At 44.9% G+C, this 22,662-nt stretch overlaps 1 protein-coding gene across 2 annotated transcripts in view; it reads right to left on the bottom strand.

Moving 5' to 3' along the window:
* Positions 1–22,662, bottom strand: part of LOC137846958 (zinc finger SWIM domain-containing protein 6-like) — a 115,366-nt gene that overhangs the window by 77,964 nt on the left and 14,740 nt on the right. For both annotated transcript variants that reach the window (XM_068665080.1, XM_068665081.1), the window contains exons 2-3: positions 4,716–4,864; positions 4,044–4,194 (exon numbers count right to left, since the gene is read on the bottom strand). In XM_068665080.1, coding sequence (XP_068521181.1) covers positions 4,044–4,194; positions 4,716–4,864 — 300 coding nt within the window. The remainder of the gene's footprint in view (positions 1–4,043; positions 4,195–4,715; positions 4,865–22,662) is intronic.

Here is a 22,662-nt window from a genome sequence, read left to right as displayed (position 1 = left end):
AAAACGGGAAAGGGTGAAAAAATACAATGAAAAGGGCTCAAGGGCTGAAATAAGGACGGGGAGATAACTCACATGAAAAAAGTGAAAAGCTGACAGTGCTCTATCGCTATACTGAGTCATGGATGTCGGCAAATGCCCTATGGGGGGGGTTACATCAATGGAAGTAGAGCAACTGGCAGTGCAGAGGGAAACCCATCTGGGCTGCCACACTGTGGAAAGATATTGCTGCCTTGATAGAGAACCTGGTTGTAAAAGTATGTCTCATAGATGCTCACCTACCAATAGCGTCAGGTCACTGAAGAACATCAAAACAACCAGCAGGTGGATCAGGCTGCTAAGATTGAAGTGGCTCAGGTGGGCCTGGACTGGCAACGTAAGGGTGAATAATTTACAGCCCAATGGGCCCATGACACCCCATACTGCACATGTTATCCATGAATGTGAAACATGCACTGCAGTCAAGGAAGCCAAGCTGTTAAAGCTTGTCAGGTATGGAGGATGATGGCTGAAATATAAATACAGGGAGCCCTGGAAGACTGATTATATCACACTCCCTCAAACGTGCCGCAGAAAGTGCTGTGTACTTACAATGGTGGAAGCAACCACTGGATGGCTGGAAACATAACCTGTGCCCCATGCCACCGCCCAGAACACTGTCCTGGGCCTTGAAAAGCAAGTCCTATGGTGACATGGCACCCCAGAAAGAATAGAGTCAGACAATGGGACTCATTTCCCAAACAACCTTATAGACACTTGGGCCAAAGGACATGGTCTTGAGTGGGTGTATCATATCCCCTATCATGCACCAGCCTCCAGGAAAATCAAGCAATATAATGGATTGATAAAGACTACACTGAAGGCAATAGTTGCTGGGACCTTCAAACATTGGGATACACATTTGGCAAAGGCCACCTGGTTAGTCAACACTAGGGGATCTGCCAACCAGATCTGCCCAATCAAACCTGTTACCTACTGTAGAAGGGGATAAAGTTCCTGTAGTGCACGTAAGAAACATGCTGGGTAAGACAGTCTGGGCTACTCCTGTCTCAGGCAAAGGTAAACCCATCTGTGGGATTGCTTGTGGCCAAGGACCTGGGGGTACTTGGTGGGTAATGCAGACAGATGGGGAAGTCCAATGTGTACCTCAAGGGGATTTGATGTTGGGAAAATAGCCCATGCTTTGAACTGTATGATGTCAATTACCATATAATACTGTCTGTCATCACTACTGTGGTTGTTATATGCCATATTAATGGTATTACAATAAGAGTCACACAGATAATGATGAATCAATTTTTATGGAACCGAACGAAGTGCAGCGGTGATAGAACTGGACAACCAGAGCAGTGATGGAATCAGAACTGGCTTAAGAATGCAACAATCCAACACCTCACGTATCAGCCAGTGGTGAGCAATGTCATTGTGCATCACTTCCTTTATATATTCTATTATTACTATTATCCCTTCATTTTCTGTCCTATTAAATTGTCTTTATCTTAGTCTACAAGCTTTTACCTTGTTTTTTTTTCCCCCCACAATTCTCTCCCCCATCCCACTGGGCAGGGTGCTTAGATGCCTGTTAGGCTAAACCACAACAAATATTTACCTTTGACCTGCAGTACACACAAGTTTAACAAGCTATAGTTATTCTGACTATTAATCAGATTCTATATAGTATTTCAGCACGTACCATGTTATCCATGCCTCCTCTATTAACATGCATAGGGTTGAAATAATTTTTAAAAATTATTCTTTAATTGGTGCCTCGCACCCAGAAAATAACTTTTCAGCCCAGAACCACAGACAGAGATAGAAAAACATAAGGAAAGGCAGAGTAAAGCAGGAAAAAAAAAAAAAAAACAAAAACGCAGAACTGCACAGTCAAAGAAGAAAAAATTCCAGGATAATGTAAAGAAAAAAAAAAAAAAGAAAAAAAAACAGTGAAAGGAAGGAGGACAAATACAACTAAACACCACAATTAGTAATTTAGATTTATAAAGCAAGTTACTGGAAATTAGCATGGTGTGGTTTGGCCTCCATACCAGATTTTATAGTGCATAAGCTATTAGACTGAGGACCCCAACAAAAAGCACCTCTGGTAATATTTTTATTTCTAACTTTCACGGGGGGGGAGGGTTAGAACTAGATCTTCTTTAAGGTTCCTTCCAACCCAAACCGTTCTGTGATTCTATGATAAAAGGAAACAATTACAAAACCTCTATCTTTTATTTCACTTTTATAGTGCACTGCGGGAGACCCACAAATAAGTAGACAGAAGACCAAAACCTCAAGAATGGCAAGTCTCTCTACCTGTCAGTGAAACGACCAACAATTTGCTTTTATGCAATGAAGAAGTAACTCTTCTTTATACTGGAAAGGTTTCTCTGCTTTCTAGATCCCTGCATTCTCTTGCTATTTGTTTTTGCATTTCAGCTTCTGATAACTTATCTATATTACAACTATTAGCACAACAGAGGTCTATAATCTCAACTAGACAGACTTTAGCTTAATGCTTCATTTAGCATGAACATAATTTATGCTAACATTATATCTAGTCTTAGCCCCACTAGACATTGTACTATCAGTCATGGTCATGTGCACTTTACAAGTGCAAAGTTCAAAAGTTTTGCTTTTGACTTTTCCTTTCTAAAGGAAGGGATTATTTTTGCATTGATTTAATTTCATTTATCTTAATTTTGCACCTTTAAAATGTACCAAGACCATTATGAGTTTTGGCTCTGTTCTCCACAATGTTTATGATCCCATGGGGCATCATCTGCAAGTTTTTAATATGTATTTACATATATATATAAATATATATATATGCATCTTCCATGCCACATATATCAGGAATAGATATGTTGGCCAGAACACATCTCAGGGCAAGCTCCTCTAAGCGTAGACTTGAAGTGTCTTTCCAGATTGAATGAAAGTGCAGGTAACTAATAGAAGTTCTATGAACCACAAGGCAATTTCATCTAGACTGTGTGTCTTCAGCTTCCTCTGAGAAAGCCTCTAAGACAGCATCCAAAACCTTACTACAGCTAAGATACGCCACATTAATCCCTTCAATGCACAGTCAGTTAATTATCTTTTAGAGAAACAAATTAGATTTACCATGTATTTTAAATATTTCAGGTTGTCTTTTATCACTGTCTTCTACATGATTATACATTAACTGGATAGTAGTTTGGTCTGGTACCTTACACTCTATGAATGCAATGCTGGTGGTTACTTTATTATTAATATAATTGTTCTCATTTACTTACCGTCCTTTAAAATGTTGGTGACGTTTACCTTCAGGTTATTTTTGTTTCTCCTTCCTATCACAAATTTGTATACATTTTGAGAACTTCTGAAGCAGTTAAAAACAGTTCAAAACTGTGCCATTGAGTTTTGGAACACTTTAAAGCAAGTGCCCTCAGACTTCACCAGTTTAAATATTTCTTGCCCATTTCAGCCTGCATTCCTCTCTATGTTGTACAAGTCATTTAACTGATCACAACTGACCTTTCTTGTAGAGCAGTGTTAATTGTTTTAGCCCTCTATTATTTGATCTCCTTCCCTGCTATGTAATGGACCTTTGCTTTCTCTTGTTGAAATCTTCTCATACTCTTAATGAATCTCCTCTTTTTGCCTTCTATTTCCCTCTACTTTCAAAATTACCTTAACCTTTCCAGTTTAGCACTGTGGTTTATATACTTACCCTCAGTTTTGTACATTTCCACTTTTTGTTTTATTCTTTTTAGATCCTCAGGATCTAAAAAGAATAAAACAAAATCTTTACAACCTACTGCAACAAAATCTTTACAACCTACTGCAATTGCACTTGTTTCACACCATGCTTCTGAGAGGACTGCAATTGTCTCATGGAGTAGATCAGAAATTCAGTTTCATCCAACCTTAACTGAACAAACAAAACTGCAGAAGACTCTAACCTGTTTTACCTAGTACCATGAAAGTTTCTCTCCACCCCCAAATATGCAATTGTTTCTTCATTATACACATGAAGACCTAGATGATTTTGAAGTTTGGTCATTTACCAAGTTCATCCCAGAGCTGCCTATACTTGTCAGTCATTGCAGTTCCTTGTTGTCTCCAAAGTGACAGACGAGGGTCAGCCATGAACTGTTCTGTTATCAATGTCAACATGCGAGCTCCATTTGAATCTCTCATCTTTAGCATCTCTCGAACCTAGGAAACGAGCCTTTTAATACAAGCTTGGAAAAAAAAAACACACCACAGTACAAACAACATGCTGCAGTGATAAACATTCAACCTCTCTGTTAAATAAGAAATATGATTAATATATATGAAGTGAAATTTTTAAGTAGAAAAAGTCTGCCTTCTCAATTTTAACAATGATTTTTGATTTCAGTATCACACTGCAATTCTTCAAACACACGTCCACAAGTGATCCACAGGTGCATTATGCAAGCTACTGCAAGACTATTATTTCTATAGGTTTCGCTGACATTTTGGGGTGTGCAAATCTGCAAATGTTTGAAATATTATTTCATATCCATAAACTGATCTCAAGATGCACCAGATTGTGGGCCACTGTTGTACAACAGCTCATTATTAACTTGTCATCACATTCACAAGGCTTTGTATTGTTTTAGAACAACAGAACTTGGAGTAAGACACTAACAAGTACAGACTGGCTGGAGGAATGGGGGAGACAAAAAAAGGAAGGTTTAGAATACTCAACACACCTTTGCAAAAAGCAAATTGAGCTGCTTCCCTGATCCATGGTATCCGCCCTGGGAGAGGAAGAGTTTAACTTGTTCTTGGACCTGTTCCTCATCCAAATGCCAGCAGTTTTCATCATCTGTGCTAGCACCTGCTGTTGGGTCAGGAGCACCTGAAAACAGCAAGAAAAGAAATCATTATGTTCTACATAAAGATAATTTTCAAGATGTTAGAAATTGAATCACATTACAAAACTTATCACCTTTAAATCCCAGCCTATGTTACCTCTGTAGCCAATACTAAAAGGATACTGGAGGAAAGGAAAATTATATGAACAGATTTGAAAATGCTTGCTTTCAAAGAAGTCCTGAGAACTTGAAAAGTAAAGACAGCTACAGCTCTTCAGATGTATAGAAATTAAACATTGATTCTATTGATTTAAGCCTTCATTTCACAATTGCAGCTCTGACATGTAGGTGAACATTTTCAGCAGTTGCAGGGAATGGTGGTATGAAAATTCAATGAAAACATAACTGGAAGATTTTAAAGTTCAGAGGGATGACTTGTCTACAAGTCCAAAAAAATCTTCCAGCTCAGCAACTTCCTACACTTTTTCCAACTTCAGAAACTACAACTGGGAATGCTGCACTGCTGTCCTCACACATATATACTTATGTGAGATATGTTCATCTGATTCGTGTCAGTATGGAACAGTGCTAGGGCCGCATGGTATGATGAATGTGACCTTCTGTCATACATATATAACCACAAGTCTAAGAAAAACAGAGTGGTTAATGTATATAGTTCCTGTATCTTGCAAAGGAATGTTTTAGCAATTTGTGTCAATAGAGAGCTTGAAGGGAAATGTATTTGTAAGTTTTTCCTTGAAGTCTCTGATATCTGGGGGCGTTCAGAATAACTGCTAACTATTATGACTATTGCATGGGACACTATGCAAGTCTCTGCTATCTGGCCAGGAGATTAAGAGATGGGGAGAGTTGAAGAACAAGTAAAAGACAAAGCTTGCAGGGGATGTTGCACAAGTCTCTGACATACAGCCAAGTTGGACAAAGGAGAAGGACAAGAGGGAGGAAGACTATGAGCCTTCAGCACGAGAGAACCCCAGAGACCCCCAGAGGGACCACCGGAGACTGATACGCATGCTCCAGTAGGAGGGTTTGGATTCCGGAAACTAATTATAATAACCCTGTTTTTTTCTAGAAGTAGTAATGAATATGTATCAGCCTAGGAGCATAAAAATCAGCTGCTTGATGTAACTGGTGTGCGTCTTGGTGGAGCAGAGACTCCCGGCGCACCCAGCGCTGTTTGCTTACCTCTATTCCTTTAATAAATTGTAAACTTTGATTATAGTCCTATTTTGAAGACTGAGCCATTTATTACACTTAGATTAATAAGAAATTGTATCTTTGAAGATGTGAAAGAACTCTCCTGCCTTCCACAAGAACCATAAGAGTGTCTCAGAAGACAGGAATCAAGTCAAAAACAAAAACAAAACAATAAAATTAAAAAAAAATAAATAAAACAAGGAATGAAAAAAATCCTCTTCTATGAGTGCTTCCATCTTTACTGTGCTAGTTTTAAGGGACTTTCAACTCAATCAGGTACATGGAACACATGCTGATAAGTCTTCAGTTGCAAAGAATGAGATTAAAAGGGAAATCAAGCCACATAAGAAAGAGTAATGCAGCTGTTGCACAGACCCAGGTTTGTAGTATCACCTTGAAAATAGCTTAAATATTTCATTGCTCTAAAACACAGAGAAAAGACCTCTGAATATGAATTATATAAAAGCACTGATATACAAAATACACTTATATTTATCCCTCACTTCAGTGGAGATTTATCTTTAAATAATGTTAAAAAGCCCAAGATTCCTCAGCTAAGCTTCCCTATTTAGGGAAAAACAAACAAACAAAAAAAAAAAAAAAAAAAAAAACATTCCTTCTGGAGAACAAGTCTTATGAGGAGTGGCTGAGGGAGCTGGGGTGATTTAGCCTGGAGAAAAGGAGGCTTGGGAGAAACCTTTTCGCCCTCTATAATTACTTTAAAGGAGGCTATAGCAAGGTGGGGATGGGTATCTTCTCCCAAACACCAAGTGATAAAACAAGAGGAAATGGCCCTAAGCTGCACCAGGAGAGTTTTAGGTTGGATATTAGGAAGAATTTCTTCACTGAAAGGGTTGTGATGCATTGGAACACCTAGCACCAGCTAGGGTTGTAATTCACTGATCCTCAACACCCTTGGCAGCCTTCAGCAGTAGCCACAGAATAATGAGGTTTGGAGTCTGAATGGGCGTAAGTCCAACATCCTGTCCCAGCCCCAGCAGCAGCTGGGTGTTCCTCCAGTGCCACTGGGGAAGCCTCAGCTCCCACTGCCCATGTCACTCATTTTGGGGCCCACACACACCATTGTCTCCACGTCTCTCAACCAGGCACTTTTTCCAGATTGTTGCATTCATTTACAATAAGGTGAATGCTCCTTGACTGAGCCTAGCTCTTCTCCCACTCACACAAGCTTCACTCTTGAGCGATGGACAGGATTTCTAAACTGCAACTTTTCTTCTGAAAAGATAAGACCAGGATATTAGGGGAGAAACTGCAACAGGATTACCGGAGGGCACTGACTTAAGATCTGAGAAATTAAATCCTAACAGTAACTGGCAGAAAGGGTCAAGCTCTGAAGGTTCGGTCCAAAGACAGTGGCTTTGCTCCAGGTCCAGCATGGCCCTGGATGGATACCACAAGGCTTTCAATGAAGGATGGCTTGGAGGCTGGCAGTCCTGAATATCATCTCTGCAACACAATTTGGTACCAAGAGTAAATCTCTTTCCTCACTTACAAACTGGGGATAAATATTACTTATGTGCTTAAGAAGGGTGTCATGAGGATAAACTAGCTCACATTTGAACTATGAAAGTGAGAAGCACTGTATAATTATGCTAAATATTAAAACCTGTAATTAAACTGTGTCAGTTTCTAGACATATTAATCTCCCTCCAACCTCTGGCTTTATAAACGTCTGCCATGACTGGTCTTTGAAATAGGTTTTATGTGATGTATTTAAAGACAGTTAAATAAAATAAATAATTTGTACTCAGTGTATAGATACAGCCAGACATATTTACTCATGCTCCTTTACTAAAATTAAAACAACCATACAACCTTAGCAATCAAAGCAGGAATACCATGAGCAATTGTTTGTAACACTGAACACCCAAATAAAATTTGAAAACAGGGGTAACAAACTTTTATATTTATGGCTATAAAAGGCTACATGTTAAATATAATCAACTTCCAAGTTCTAAGAATCAAAAGCTTTTAAAATTAAACACTGATGATTTACATATCAATATTAAGTGCAACTGCTTTCAAAATGAGCAACCGCATTCAAGAACTGGTGTTGTATATGGAAAAAAAAACCTCAAAATTTGTCCTGGTTTTGGCTGGGATAGAGTTAATTTTCCTCCTAGTACCTTGTAGGGTGCTGTGTTTTGCATTCAGGGTGAGAATAATGTTGATAATACACTGATGTTTTAGTTGCTGCAGAGCAGTGCTTACACTAAGATGAGGACTTTTCAGCTTCTCATGCTACCCTGCCTGCGAGGAGGCTGTGGGTGCACAAGAAGCTGAGAGGGGACAGAGCCATGACAGCTGACCCAAACTGTGCAAAGGGATATTCCATACCACATGGTGTTGTGATAAATTAGTGGGGGTTTGTTCATTGTCTTTGAGGAATTTGGAGAATCTGATGAGGAGATAAGGTTGTACAATTTAATGGCCTTGATAAGGGGGAGGATTAAGCAAGCAGATAGCAGGACGGGGTGTTGGGTAAACCAGACTCTGTGAAATTCCTTACCACAAGACATCTTTTTTGCCGCTTTCACTTCCCCCACCTGAACACGAAGCAGAGGAACAACGACCCCCCTCTCAACAATAGACTGCGCAGCCTCAGCCAGTTCAACAAGTCCTGATAAGCCGGAATTCGACTGCTATAAAACAGCAACCCTGGAAAGGGAAGTTGCATGCTGTTGCGGAGCGGAGACTCCCCAGCCGCCCAGCGCTGTTTTGCTTGTGTCTGCTTACTTGATTAATAAAATAATTTCAATAGACCAGTAAATTGTGTGGTCTAATTTATAACAGCGTCATGCTGAACAATTAGTATGGGGTGGCTGGCTGGGGGAGGCGACGGGGGACACCACTGCTTGGGGTCTGGCTGGGCTTCAATCAGTTAGTGGCTGGTGAGCAACTGCATTGTGCATCACTTGCTTTTATATTCTTTATTATTATTATTATTATCATCATCATTATTATCAACATCATTATTTTTTCCCTTCCTTTTCTGTCATATTAAACTGTCTATCTCAACCCACAAGTTTTTTCATTGTTTTTTTCCCCAGTTCTCTCCCCATCCCACTGGTTGGGGGGGGGGAGGTGACCGAATGGCTGTGTGGTGCTTAGCTGTCTGCCAGGTTAAACCACTACAGTCCTTTTGGCATGAAGGGTTGAGATAACAACAGATTTGACCAGAGCATGTTAAAAGGAAATTGTTATAAGCATTAGATCAGTTTAATAACTGCTGATCACAATGTTGATTTTTTTGATCTCAAGGTTGTTGTGCTTGGTCTCAGCATTGTGTTGTATAGCACATTACTTACTGTACGCATTTCCTGTCATGCTGTTTATCATCTTATGTCTATCATCTTATCATTGCTTGTATCAGAAACAGTGTGACCAGCAGGGCTAGGGAGGTGATCGTCCCCCTGTACTCGGCTCTGGTGAGGCCGCACCTCGAGTACTGTGTTCAGTTTTGGGCCCCTCGCTACAAGAAGGACATCGAGGGGCTTGAGCGGGTCCAGAGAAGGGCAACAAAGCTGGTGAGGGGTCTGGAGAACAAGTCCTACGAGGAGCGGTTGAAGGAGCTGGGCTTGTTCAGCCTGGAAAAGAGGAGGCTCAGGGGCGACCTTATCGCTCTCTACAGGTACCTTAAAGGAGGCTGTAGTGAGGTGGGGGTTGGCCTGTTCTCCCACGTGACTGGTGACAGGACGAGGGGGAACGGGCTAAAGTTGCGCCAGGGGAGTTTTAGGTTGGATGTTAGGAAGAGCTTCTTTACCGAAAGGGTTGTTAGATATTGGAACAGGCTGCCCAGGGAAGTGGTGGAGTCACCGTCCCTGGAAGTCTTTAAAAGATGTTTAGATGTAGAGCTTAGGGATATGGTTTAGTGGGGACTGTTAGTGTTAGGTTAGAGGTTGAACTCAATGATCTTGAGGTCTCTTCCAACCTAGAAATTCTGTGATTCTGTGATCTCTAGGGGATAATTTAAGGTTATCATTTTGTTGTACTATGTAACACTGGCATATAATATGATAAAATTACTGGTCATAAAACTAATCTGTTATTTGTACTCAGCATTGCCGTCACCTCCATACTTCAGGAACCCTCTCTTGGAAACTATTAATAATTACACTCTTTACCTTTTCTCCTCAGGGAGCCAATCTATGGAAGGACAAGGGGGGATACTTTTCACCACTTTTTCACCCCTCCCCCCTTTCTCCTTCTCCTCCAGGCCAGTTACAATAGATCTTTAAAACTTTGAATATCCATGGGATGTTCAAACGAGCATGTTTTTGTTGTTTGTCTCCTGAACCCTGAGAGCATGTTTTTGTTGTTTGTCTCCTGAACCCTGAACGTGTCTGGTTCTGTTTAATGTTAAACAACTATTTAAGAATGACATCCAGAGATCTGCCCGGAGGCAGGATAGTTAGGAGTGACAGGGAGCGTGCGATGTGAGAATGTGGGCAGGCACCTAGAACTGTTAGCACCTCCAATGCTTTGGAACTTCACCCCTGAACAAGTGCAAAATCCTAAAAAAAATGGCAGAATGCTTGAAAAAGGTATGGCATCACCCTAGGAATTCCAAAGAGACACAAATATCTGTGGTGTGCTGGGCCTTGACCTATATTTAATGAGCCACAGTCAACACAACTCCAATCCCTGCAATGTGCCCCGTGGTAACACCAACCCATGTGATGGGCCCTGCAGGCACTTTGACACCTGCAATAGACTCTGCATCTATTTCAACCTCTGTGACGGGCCCTGTGGCCACTACAACCCCCACACCAGACTCTGCAGCGACTCCAACCCCTCTGACAGGCCCTGCAACTATTCCAACTCTTGTAAAAGTCCCTGCAGCAACTCCAACCCCTGTGATGGATCCTGCAGCTACTCCAACCACCATGACAGACTCTGTGGCCACTCCAACCCCTGTGACAAGCCATGTGGCCACTCCAACCCCTGCAATGGGCTCTGCGGCCACTCCAACACCTGCAAAAGATCCTGCTGCCACTCAAATCTCTGTGATGGGCCCAATGGCTGGGCCAGTTGTCGTGGTTTAACCCGGCCGGCAGCTAAACACCACGCAGCCGTTCGCTCACCCTCCCCCCTCCCTCTCTGGGACGGGAGAGAGAAATGGAAAGTGAAGCCCGTGAGTTGAGATAAAGACAGTTTAATAAGACAGGAAAATAATAATAACAAAAAAAAATAATAACAATAATAATAATAATAATACAATGGTGATAATAGGAAAGTAATAATAATATGTACAAACAAGTGATGCACAATGCAATTGCTCACCACCCGCTGACCGATGCCCAGCCTAACCCCGAGCAGTCCGGCCCCCTCCCGCTGGCTAGCCACCCCTATATATTGTTTAGCATGACGTCAGATGGTATGGAATACCCCTTTGGCTAGTTTGGGTCACCTGTCCTGGGTCTGTCCCCTCCCAGCTCTTACTGCACCCCCAGCCTGCCCGTTGGCAGGACAGAGCAAAAGGCTGAGATGTCCTTGGCTTGGTATAAGCACTGCTCTGCAACAATTAAAACATCGGGGTGTTATCAGCACTCTTCTCATCCTAAGCCAAAACACAGCATTCCACCAGCTACTAGGAAGAAAATTAATTCTGTTCTAACTGAAACCAGGACATCTATCCACCCCTTATTCCATACCATTTATGTCATGCTCAGGTTACACTCTTTTCCATACATTCTAATTAGTCACCTATAGTAATCATGGTAGTGATAACATACAGTATTATATAGTAATTAACATGGTACAATTCAGTTTATGGGCTATTCTCACCCAGTATTAAATCTCCTTGAGGTACACACCGGACCTCTCCGTTCTTTTGCATCACCCACCAAGTGTATCCAGGTCCCTGAGCGAAAACAATTCCACGAATAGGTTTGCCTTTTCCTGAGGCAGGAGTAGCCCAGACTGTTTTACCCAGCATATTTTTTACATGCACTACAGGAACTTTATCCCCATCTACAGTACGTAACATGTTTGATTAGGCAGGTCCAGCTCGGTTGGCAGATCCCCTAGTATTGACTAACCAGGTGGCCTTTGCCAAATGCGTATCCCAGTTTTTGAACGTCCCAGCGCCCATTGCTTTCAATGTAGTCTTTAACAGGCCATTGTATCGTTCAACTTTCCCGGAGGCTGGTGCATGATAGGGGATGTGATACAGCCACTCAATACCATGTTCTTTGGCCCAAGTGTCTATAAGGTTGTTTCGGAAGTGAGTCCCATTGTCTGATTCTATTCTTTCTGGGGTGCCATGTCGCCATAGGACTTGCTTTTCAAGGCCCAGGATGGTGTTCCGGGCGGTAGCATGAGGCACAGGATATGTTTCCAGCCACCCGGTGGTTGCTTCCACCATTGTAAGTACGTGGCGCTTGCCATTGCGAGTTTGAGGAAGTGTGATGTAATCAATCTGCCATGCCTCTCCTTTTTTATATTTCAGCCATCGTCCTCCATACCAAAGAGGCTTTGACCGTTTGGCTTGCTTGATTGCAGCACATGTTTCACAATCATGAATAACCTGTGCTATAGCGTCCATGGTCAGGTCCACCCCTCGATCACGAGCCCATCTGTATCTTGCATCTCTACCTTGATGGCCTGAGGTGTCATGGGCCCATTGGGCTATAAATAATTCACCTTTATGCTGCCAATCCAGGTCCACCTGAGCTACTTCAATCTTAGCAGCCTGATCTACCTGCTGGTTGTTTTGATGTTCTTCAGTAGCCCGATTCTTGGGCACATGAGCATCTACGTGGCGTACTTTCACAGCCAGGTTCTCTACCCGAGCAGCAATATCTTGCCACAATGCAGCAGCCCAGATGGGTTTGCCCCTACGCTGCCAGTTGTTTTGCTTCCATTGCTGTAACCATCCCCACAGGGCATTTGCTACCATCCATGAATCGGTGTAGAGATAGAGAACTGGCCATTTTTCTCGTTCAGCAATGTCTAAAGCCAGCTGAATGGCTTTCACTTCTGCAAACTGACTCGATTCACCTTCTCCCTCAGCAGCTTCTGCAACTCGTCGCGTAGGACTCCATACAGCAGCCTTCCATCTCCGATGCTTCCCCACAATACGACAGGACCCATCAGTGAACAGGGCATATTTCTTTTCATTCTCTGGTAACTGGTTGTACAGCAGGGCATCTTCAGCACGACCCACCTCCTCCTCTGATGATATCCCAAAGTATTTGCCTTCTGGCCAGTCCATGATCACTTCCAATATTCCTGGGCGACTGGGGTTTCCTATTCGAGCCCGCTGAGTAATCAGTGCAACCCACTTGCTCCATGTAGCATCAGTTGCATGATGCGTAGAGGGGACCCTTCCCTTGAACATCCAGCCTAGTACTGGCAATCGGGGTGCTAGGAGGAGCTGTGCTTCAGTACCGACCACCTCCGAAGCAGATCGAACTCCTTCATAGGCTGCCAATATCTCCTTTTCAGTTGGAGTATAGCGGGCCTCAGATCCTCTGTATCCCCGACTCCAAAACCCCAGGGGCCGACCTCGAGTTTCCCCAGGTTCTTTCTGCCAGAGGCTCCAGGTGGGGCCGTTCTCCCCGGCTGCAGTGTAGAGCACTTTCTTTACATCTGGTCCTGTTCGAACTAGCCCAAGGGCTACTGCATGGACTATTTCCTGCTTGATTTGTTCAAAGGCTTGTCGTTGTTCAGGGCCCCATTCAAACTCGTTCTTCTTACGGGTTACTTGGTAGAGTGGGTTTACAATCAGACTGTAATTTGGAATGTGCATTCTCCAAAACCCCACAACACCTAGGAAAGTCTGTGTTTCCTCTTTGTTAGTTGGTGGAGACATAGCTGTTATTTTGTTGATCACATCCATTGGGATTTGACGACGTCCATCTTGCCATTTTATTCCTAAAAACTGGATCTCTCGTGCAGGTCCTTTGACTTTATTTTGTTTTATGGCAAAACCGGCTTTCAGAAGGATTTGGACTATTTTCTTCCCTTTCTCGAAAACTTCCTCTGCTGTGTCACCCCACACAATAATGTCATCGATGTACTGCAGGTGTTCAGGAGCTTCCCCCTGCTCTAGCGCAGACTGGATCAGCCCATGGCAAATGGTAGGGCTGTGTTTCCACCCCTGGGGCAGCCGATTCCAAGTATATTGGACTCCCCTCCAAGTGAAGGCAAATTGTGGCCTGCACTCTGCTGCTAGAGGGATGGAGAAAAATGCATTAGCGATATCAATTGTGGCGTACCACTTGGCTGCCTTCGACTCAAGTTCGTACTGAAGTTCCAGCATGTCCGGCACTGCAGCACTCAGTGGTGTCGTGACTTCGTTCAGGCCACGATAGTCCACTGTTAGTCTCCACTCGCCATTAGACTTTCGCACTGGCCATATGGGACTATTGAAAGGTGAATGGGTATTGCTGATCACTCCTTGGCTCTCCAATTGATGAATTAGTTTATGGATGGGAATCAGGGAGTCTCGGTTAGTGCGATATTGCCGCCGGTGCACAGTTGTGGTAGCGATTGGCACTTGCTGTTCTTCGACCCTCAGCAACCCCACAACAGAGGGGTCCTCTGAGAGACCAGGCAAGGTAGACAAGTGTTTAATGCCCTCTGTCTCTAAGGCAGCTATACCAAAAGCCCACCGGAACCCTTTTGGGTCCTTGCAATATCCTCTTCTAAGATAGTCTTTGCCAAGGATACATGGAGCATCCGGGCCAGTCACAATGCGGTGCTTTTCCCACTCATTCCCAGTCAGACTCACTTCAGCCTCCAATACAGTCAACTGCTGAGATCCCCCTGTCACTCCACAAATATAGATGGGCTCTGGTCCTTTATAGCTCGATGGCATTATAGTACATTGTGCACCCGTGTCTACTAAAGCCTTATACTTCTGTGCGTCTGACGTGCCAGGCCATCGAATCCACACAGTCCAATAAACTCGATTGTCCCTTTCCTCCCCCTGGCTGGAGGCAGGGCCCCCCTAATCCTGGTCAGAATCTTCTTCGTTTCTGTGTTTGAAGGACTGACTGCTGGAAGTTGGAGCAGCAAACTTTTCAGAGAATCCCTTTTTCCTGATTGTTTTCTTTTGCAACTCACGTACCCGTGCCTCTAGGGTCGCAGTAGATTTTCCATCCCATTTTCTCATGTCCTCTCCATGGTCTCGTAAGTAAAACCACAGGGTGGCACGGGGTGAGTACCCACCATATCGTCTTCCTTGTGTGGGTGAACGCCTACCCCTGACAGCTGAGACACTGCTTTGTACAGGTACAGAGGAGAATAATCTCTCTTCAAGTTGGTGAAACTTTTCAGAAAGTTTCTCCCAAGTGTTCTCTTTTGGTCGTTGGACACTGGTTGGTTCAGGTTGGGGGGAAGATAGATTCTCTTTAAGTTGGTGGACCTCTTCAGAAAGTTTCTCCACAGCTGAGATGCAGGCCTGTAAGGAAGAGGAGAGACTTTCTTCGTACTGCCGGAGTTGTTTAGCCACTTCATCCACTGTGGGTTCCTCATCCTCTTTCCAGGCCATTATTGCCAATGAGCTGGCATATGATGATGGTGCACTCCGTACAAACTTCCGCCACATGGGTCGTGTACACTTGACTTCATCTGGGTCTTTGGATGTTTGTCTGAGGTCTGGATCCTCATAAATCACTTCCCGTACGGCTAATTCCCTCAGGTACTGGATTCCCTTCTCCATAGTGGTCCACTTGCCTGGTAGACATACAAGTTCTTCCTTGAAGGGATACCTTTCCCTCACAGCTGAGAGGAGACGCCTCCAGAGGCTGGTGGATTGTGCTCCATCTGCAATTGCTTTGTCAATGCCGGCATCTCGAGCAAGGGATCCCAGCCGCTTGGCTTCCCTGCCATCTAATTCCACACAATTGGCTCCAGAGTCCCAGCACCGGAGCAGCCAGGTGACAAGCTGCTCACCTATACAGCGACCAAAATCTTTTCGCACATCTCGTAGCTCGCGCTCGTTTAGGCTTCGGGTAGTTACTGTTGATTTTTCGACATCCTCATCTTCCTCCTCCTGAATCCTTGATGGCCCAGCGTCGTCGTCATCTTCGTTATCTCTATACCTAGTTTTGGCAGAAGCCTTACCTGGATTGGCAGAAGACTCTCTGCGTTCTAAACGACCTGAATCTCTATACCATTTTTTCACCTTCTCTACAGGGGCAGCTTGCACTGCTACTGCTTGTTTCTCTGACCTTGTTACAGAGTCTGCCACAGAGGTTGGAATACCCTCTGCAGGATCAACTTGCACTGCTACAGCTCGTTTCTCTGACACAGCCACAGGAGCTGGAGCGGCTGCAGGAGCTGGAGCAGTTGCAGGAACTGGAGCTGGAGCAGCTGCAGGAGCTGGAGCTGGAGCAGTTGCAGGAGCTGGGACTGGAGTAGCGGCAGGAGCTGGGACTGGAGCGACTGCAGGAGCTGGGACTGGAGCACTTGCAGGAGCTGGGACTGGAGCACTTGCAGGAGCTGGGACTGGAGCGACTGCAGGAGCTGGGACTGGAGCGGCTGCAGGAGCTGGAACTGGAGCGGCTGCAGGAGCTGGAGCTGGAGCGGCTGCAGGAGCTGGGGCTGGAGCAGCTGCAGAAGCTGGAACTGGAGCGGCTGCAGGAACCAGAGCTGGAGCGGCTGCAGGAGCTGGGACTGGAGCGGCTGCAGGAGCTGGAGCTGGAGCGGCTGCAGGAGCCGGGGCTGGAGTGGCTGCAGAAGCTGGAACTGGAGCGACTGCAGGAGCTGGGACTGGAGCGGCTGCAGGAACCAGAGCTGGAGCGGCTGCAGGAGCTGGGACTGAAGCGGCTGCAGGAACCGGAGCTGGAGCGGCTGCAGAATCCACCGTAGGGGTCACAGTGGCCGTTGGATCTGTCACAGGGCTTGGAGTGGCCGCAGGGTCTGTCACTAAGTTGATAGCAGTATCAATGGCAGCTCGATAGGCATGAGCCAGGCCCCAGCATGTTACAATGATTTGTGTTACTTTGGAACTGCCAGAATCATGACACCTTTTTTTCAAGCATTCTGCCAGTTTTTGAGGACTTTGCCGTTGTTCAGGGGTGAATTTCCAAAACACTGGGGGTGCCAACTGCTCTAGATGCCTGCCCATATCCACCCATACTCCCTGCCACCCACAACTATACTGCCTCCGGGCAGATCTCCGGATGAGCTTCCTAAGTAGTTGTTTAACTTTAAGCAGAATCTGAAGTGCATTCAGGAGGCAGAACAACAAGACTATGGTGGTCTGAGTATCCCAAGAATATTCAATATCTTGGAGAGCTATTGTGACAAGCTCGGAGGATAAGAGGGTGGTGAAGGAGGAAGGCAAAGTGATCCAGGAGGATACAGGGGTGGTGAAGGAGAAAGGGAGAGTAATCAAGTAAGAAAAAATATCTTCCCCTTTCCCCTCCACAGATTGACTCTCTAACGGAGAAAAACAATAGGTATAATTGCTAATAGTTCCCAAGATACTGTTTCCAAAGTACAGAGTCCATGATGTTACTGAGTATAAATACCAGGTTAGAGTCATGACCAGATATCTTATCGTCTCATAAGCCATTGCTATAACACTCAGTACCATAATGATCTGAAACCAGGGCCCGGAGAGGATAAACACGACAGAGAGCAAATACGGAAAATAATGTACTGTAATACTCAATTTGGAAAACAGGCGCAGCAGAGTTGAGATTAAAGCAATCAGCATCATGACAAGTGACTATTAAGCAGGTCTAATCCTTACACCAATTTTAGTTTAACACACTCTGATCAGATCTGCCGTTATCTCAACCTTTCGGGCCCCACGTTGGGCGCCAAAAAGACTGTCGTGGTTTAAGCCGGCCGGCAGCTAAACACCACGCAGCCGTTCGCTCACCCTCCCCCCTCCCTCTCTGGGACGGGGGAGAGAAATGGAAAGTGAAGCCCGTGAGTTGAGATAAAGACAGTTTAATAAGACAGGAAAATAATAATAACAAAAAAAAATAATAACAATAATAATAATAATAATACAATGGTGATAATAGGAAAGTAATAATAATATGTACAAACAAGTGATGCACAATGCAATTGCTCACCACCCGCTGACCGATGCCCAGCCTAACCCCGAGCAGTCCGGCCCCCTCCCGCTGGCTAGCCACCCCTATATATTGTTTAGCATGACGTCAGATGGTATGGAATACCCCTTTGGCTAGTTTGGGTCACCTGTCCTGGGTCTGTCCCCTCCCAGCTCTTACTGCACCCCCAGCCTGCCCGTTGGCAGGACAGAGCAAAAGGCTGAGATGTCCTTGGCTTAGTATAAGCACTGCTCTGCAACAATTAAAGCATCGGGGTGTTATCAGCACTCTTCTCATCCTAAGCCAAAACACAGCATTCCACCAGCTACTAGGAAGAAAATTAATTCTGTTCTAACTGAAACCAGGACACCAGTGAACTAACCTGTGCCAGTATCAGTTGCCCCTACACAGAAGGCGAAACAATGGATGGTAAAGTCAGCACATTTAAGAAGGAAAGGAACTCCTATTCAGACAAGGAAGGAGGAAGAAGACAATGAGGCAGGCTAGTCTGAAGCAGGGCCGCTATAGGAACAGGAGGACGAAGAGGAAGATGTCATAAAAGCATCAATAACCACACAATCCCTATCCCAGGTTGAGCTATGAGACGTGAAAAGATTTCAGTTTTTGTCCAGGTGAGCACATTCTCACTTGGCTGCTCCAGTGCTGGGAAAACAGGGCCAATAGTCTGGAATTAGAGGGCAGGGAAGCCAGGCAGCTGGGATCCCTCGCTAGGGAAGGGGGCATTGACAAAACCATTGGAAAAGTAGCACAAGCCTTCATCCTCTAGAGGCGTCTCCTGTCAGGCATGAAGGAAAGGTATCCCTTCAAGGAAGATCTGTTGCAGGAAGAACAGCCAAAAACAGGACAGACACTAGTATGGTTAGATCATGCTCTCCATTTATTACTCAAATAGCCTGACTTTTATAGCGGATAGTGTCTCACACAAGATTATTGGTCAAAAGCACTCAGACAAACAACTACAAGAAAACAACCCCACCTACAAGAAAACAACCCCCTTGTGATTAGCAGTCACATAGATCCCGTCCTTGAAGCCAGCTGCTGGCAACAATATTTTTTAAATTCCTCAATTGGGCGATGTGGGAACACTGTCATGGGAACTTCTCATAGTTGCCCTGGTAGCTTCGTTTGCTCAGCTGCAGCAAGCCATGGGATCTTTGCTGTTTCAAAAATCCCTCAACAATTCCCCCTTTTTCTTTTTGAGCAAACCAAGCCTGATGTAACAGTTTTGCAAGTAACCTTTTAACCACATTTATTACAATACAACATGCAATGATGATTAACACCACAACAAACAGAATCCTTAATCCCTCTTTGACTAATCCCAGTAACCATCTATGCATCATTCCAAACAAATCAGTGAGCCATTGATTGAAAGGACTGATATCATATTGAATCTTTCCCATGTGCTCTTTCAGGAAAGTAATGGAAATTGTGAATTGACTCATTATGATCAGAAAGTTTCAAACAGCACATTCCCTCAAAGTCCTCACACCCATGCCCTTGAGCCAAGAGCAAGAAGTCAATAGCAGCTCAACCCTGTAAGAGCGCATGTCGCAAACTATTTTGATCTGGTAACATCTCCTCAAGTATCTCTGTCGTGGCATGGGCTTGATTCTCGGCCCAGCATACCAATTTTTCTAAGTTATTAAGTGTGGCCGCAGATGCCACTCCTGGCACTAAACTTGCCAATGCCACTCTAGCTGCAACACCAAGCAATTCAACATTATCATTGCAATCTGGTGCGAGCAATGCCCATTTATGTCTGGTGATCTCACGCAACTGCAACAAGCTAGGAGCAAATATAGTAAGTTTACCTAAGTAACATGGACCTCCAATAGCATTTGCAAGGATACCTTGCCAGGCCCTATCCCCGCAAATCAGAAAAACATCAGGAGGTAAGGCCATTGCTGTACGATCGTTCCAAGTGCTATAGTTGTTACCCCTTGTCTCCGTGCCATAAGCCCTAAACCCTGCCTAGCAGTGTCATTGTAGTGTCGTGGTTCCGCTCGAGTGGGCAGCCGAGCTCCACCACAGCCGCTCTCTCACTCCCCCTCCTCAAAGAGGAATGGGGAGAAAATATGTGAAAGGGGCTCAAGGATTGAGATAAGGACGAAAAAAATCACGCAATAATTAGTGTAACGGGCAAACCAGACTCAGCATAAGAAGACAGATAGTAAGATTTATTGCTCATTACTAACAAGCTAGAGAAGTGAGAAACAAAGGAAAGAAACCAAAAGCACCTCCCCCCCCATCCACCCTCTTCCACCTCCTCCCCCCGAGCGGCGCAGGGGAACGGGGGAATGGGGGTTATGGTCAGTCTACAGCACTTCTTCTCTGCCGCTCCTTCTCGGTCACTCTCGTCCCCTGTGCTGTGGGGTCCCACCCACGGGATGCAGTCCTTGACGAACTGATCCGGCGTGGGCTTCCCACAGGCAGCAGCTCTTCCAGAACTGCTCCAGATATGGGTCCGTACCACGGGGTCCATCCCTCAGGAGCAAACTGCTCCAACCTGGCTCCCCTACGGGCAGCAGCTCCTGCCAGATCACCTGCTCCTGCGTGGTCTCCTCTCCACGGGCTACAGGTCCGGCCTGGAATCTGCTCCGGCAGGGGTCTTCCACAGGCGGCAGCCTCCGTCGGTGCAGGGCCACCTGCTCCACCGTGGTCTCCTCCACGGGCTGCAGCGTGAAACCCTGCTCCACCGTGGTACTCCATGGGCTGCAGGGGGACATCCTGCTTCACCATGGTCCTCACCACAGGCCGCAGGGGACTTCTGCTCCGGCGCCTGGAGCACCTCTCCCCCTCCTTCTACACTGACCTTGGCACCTGCAAGGCTGTTTCTCACTCCCTTGACTCTCCTGGCTGCTGTGTGGCGCAGCGTTTTTTTCCCTGTCTTAAATATGCTCTCACAGAGGCGCAAAACAACATCGCTTATTGGCTCAGATCTGGAAAACAACGGGGCCCTTCCCAAACATGGGGCGGCTTCTAGATCTTTCTCACAGAAACCACCCCTATGGCCCCCTGCTACCAAACCTTGCCACGTAAACCCACTACATGTAGTCACAGGTGTTATTTGTATTTCTGTACCCGTATGGCCCTTTCCAAGTTCCTGTAGCAGGATCTTGGTAATTCATTCTTATTTGTGGTAACACATTTGGTGCTGCTATATTTATTGTTTGAAAATGAATACTCGCAGGAGGGTCTTCTCGGTCACTAGTCAAACATAAGTGATTCAGGACAAACAGCGCCTTGGACAGTCGCTCATTGATGTCCTTAATCTCTTTTAATCTCGCTAATTGTTCCGTTAAAACCTGATGTGATTGTTCAACCATCACTTGGCCCGTGGGAGAGTGTGGAATACCTGTGACATGCTTTACTCCCCACATTTTCATAAATGTTCTAATCTTTTTGCTGACATATGCTGGGCCATTGTCTGTCTTGATCTGCTGTGGCACTCTCATAATGGCAAAACACACCGTCAGATGTCTACACACAAGGTGTGCTTTTTCTCCCCCCTGCATCGTTGCCCATATGAATCTTGAAAAGGTATCAATACTCACACGCACATTTCTTTTAGTATCAAATTCCGGCACATGCGTTACATCCATTTGCCATACCTCAAGTGCCTTAACACCCCATGGATTAATACCTAAACCTAACCCTGGTCCATGATGACTACAGGAAGGGCACGCTCTTACTATTCCTTTTGCCTCTGTCCAAGCAAATCCAAACATTTTCCGAAGACCCTTTGCATTCTGATGGAACATTCCGTGCGACACTCGCGCATGTGCCAAATCACTCTCAGGCCTCTTTGTGATTATACTCACCAACTTGTCTGCTTGTGAATTACCCTCTGTTAACCCAATTGAGAACTGATGACTACATATATGGATAACACAGTAAGGTGCAGTTCTCCCCTGAATGGCATCTCGCAGCTGCAGAAATAATCTGTCTCTCTTAGTTTGCTGTATCAAGGCATCCTCTATCCATTTTACCACGTTGACAACATACAGAGAGTCTGAGACAATATTAATTGGCTTATGCATCCAGCACTGACAAGCCCAAACAACTGCAGACAATGCCAATGTTTGTAATGAATCCCCTGTCTCCCCCAGAATTATGTATTTCTCCCAACTTCCGTTCTTGTACCATACACACACAGCCTTCCTACCTGCTGCATCAGTGTATACAGTGCGACCCACCACTGGTCGGGACGAAAGCCATGGTACTACCTGCCATTTATATGATCTTATAACTTGCCAGAGAGGCCCCTTTGGAGTTCGGGAATGTACCAATCCCAGGTAACCTAACACAGCTTCTTGTAGTGGTATGGATTGTTGTAAACACCATTCCAAATGATCCTGAGCCATCGGCAGACTAATATCTCCTGGTTCCTGCCCACTGATCTCAATACTCTGAGAGCAACCCTTACATACTAACTCTGCAATAGCTTCCACCCATGTTTGAACACTCGTTTTTGGCTGAATCGGTAGGAAAATCCATTCCAGAACTCGAAAATGCTGCCCTCTCATTCCACTCTTGCCATCACCTTTTTCACTTATGCT

This window comes from Anas acuta, chromosome W (assembly GCF_963932015.1).
Source record: "Anas acuta chromosome W, bAnaAcu1.1, whole genome shotgun sequence".
In the NCBI taxonomy this organism is placed as follows: domain Eukaryota; kingdom Metazoa; phylum Chordata; class Aves; order Anseriformes; family Anatidae; genus Anas; species Anas acuta.
The sequence above is the reverse complement of the archived record's forward strand: the minus strand, read 5'-3'. Positions and strand labels throughout refer to the sequence as shown.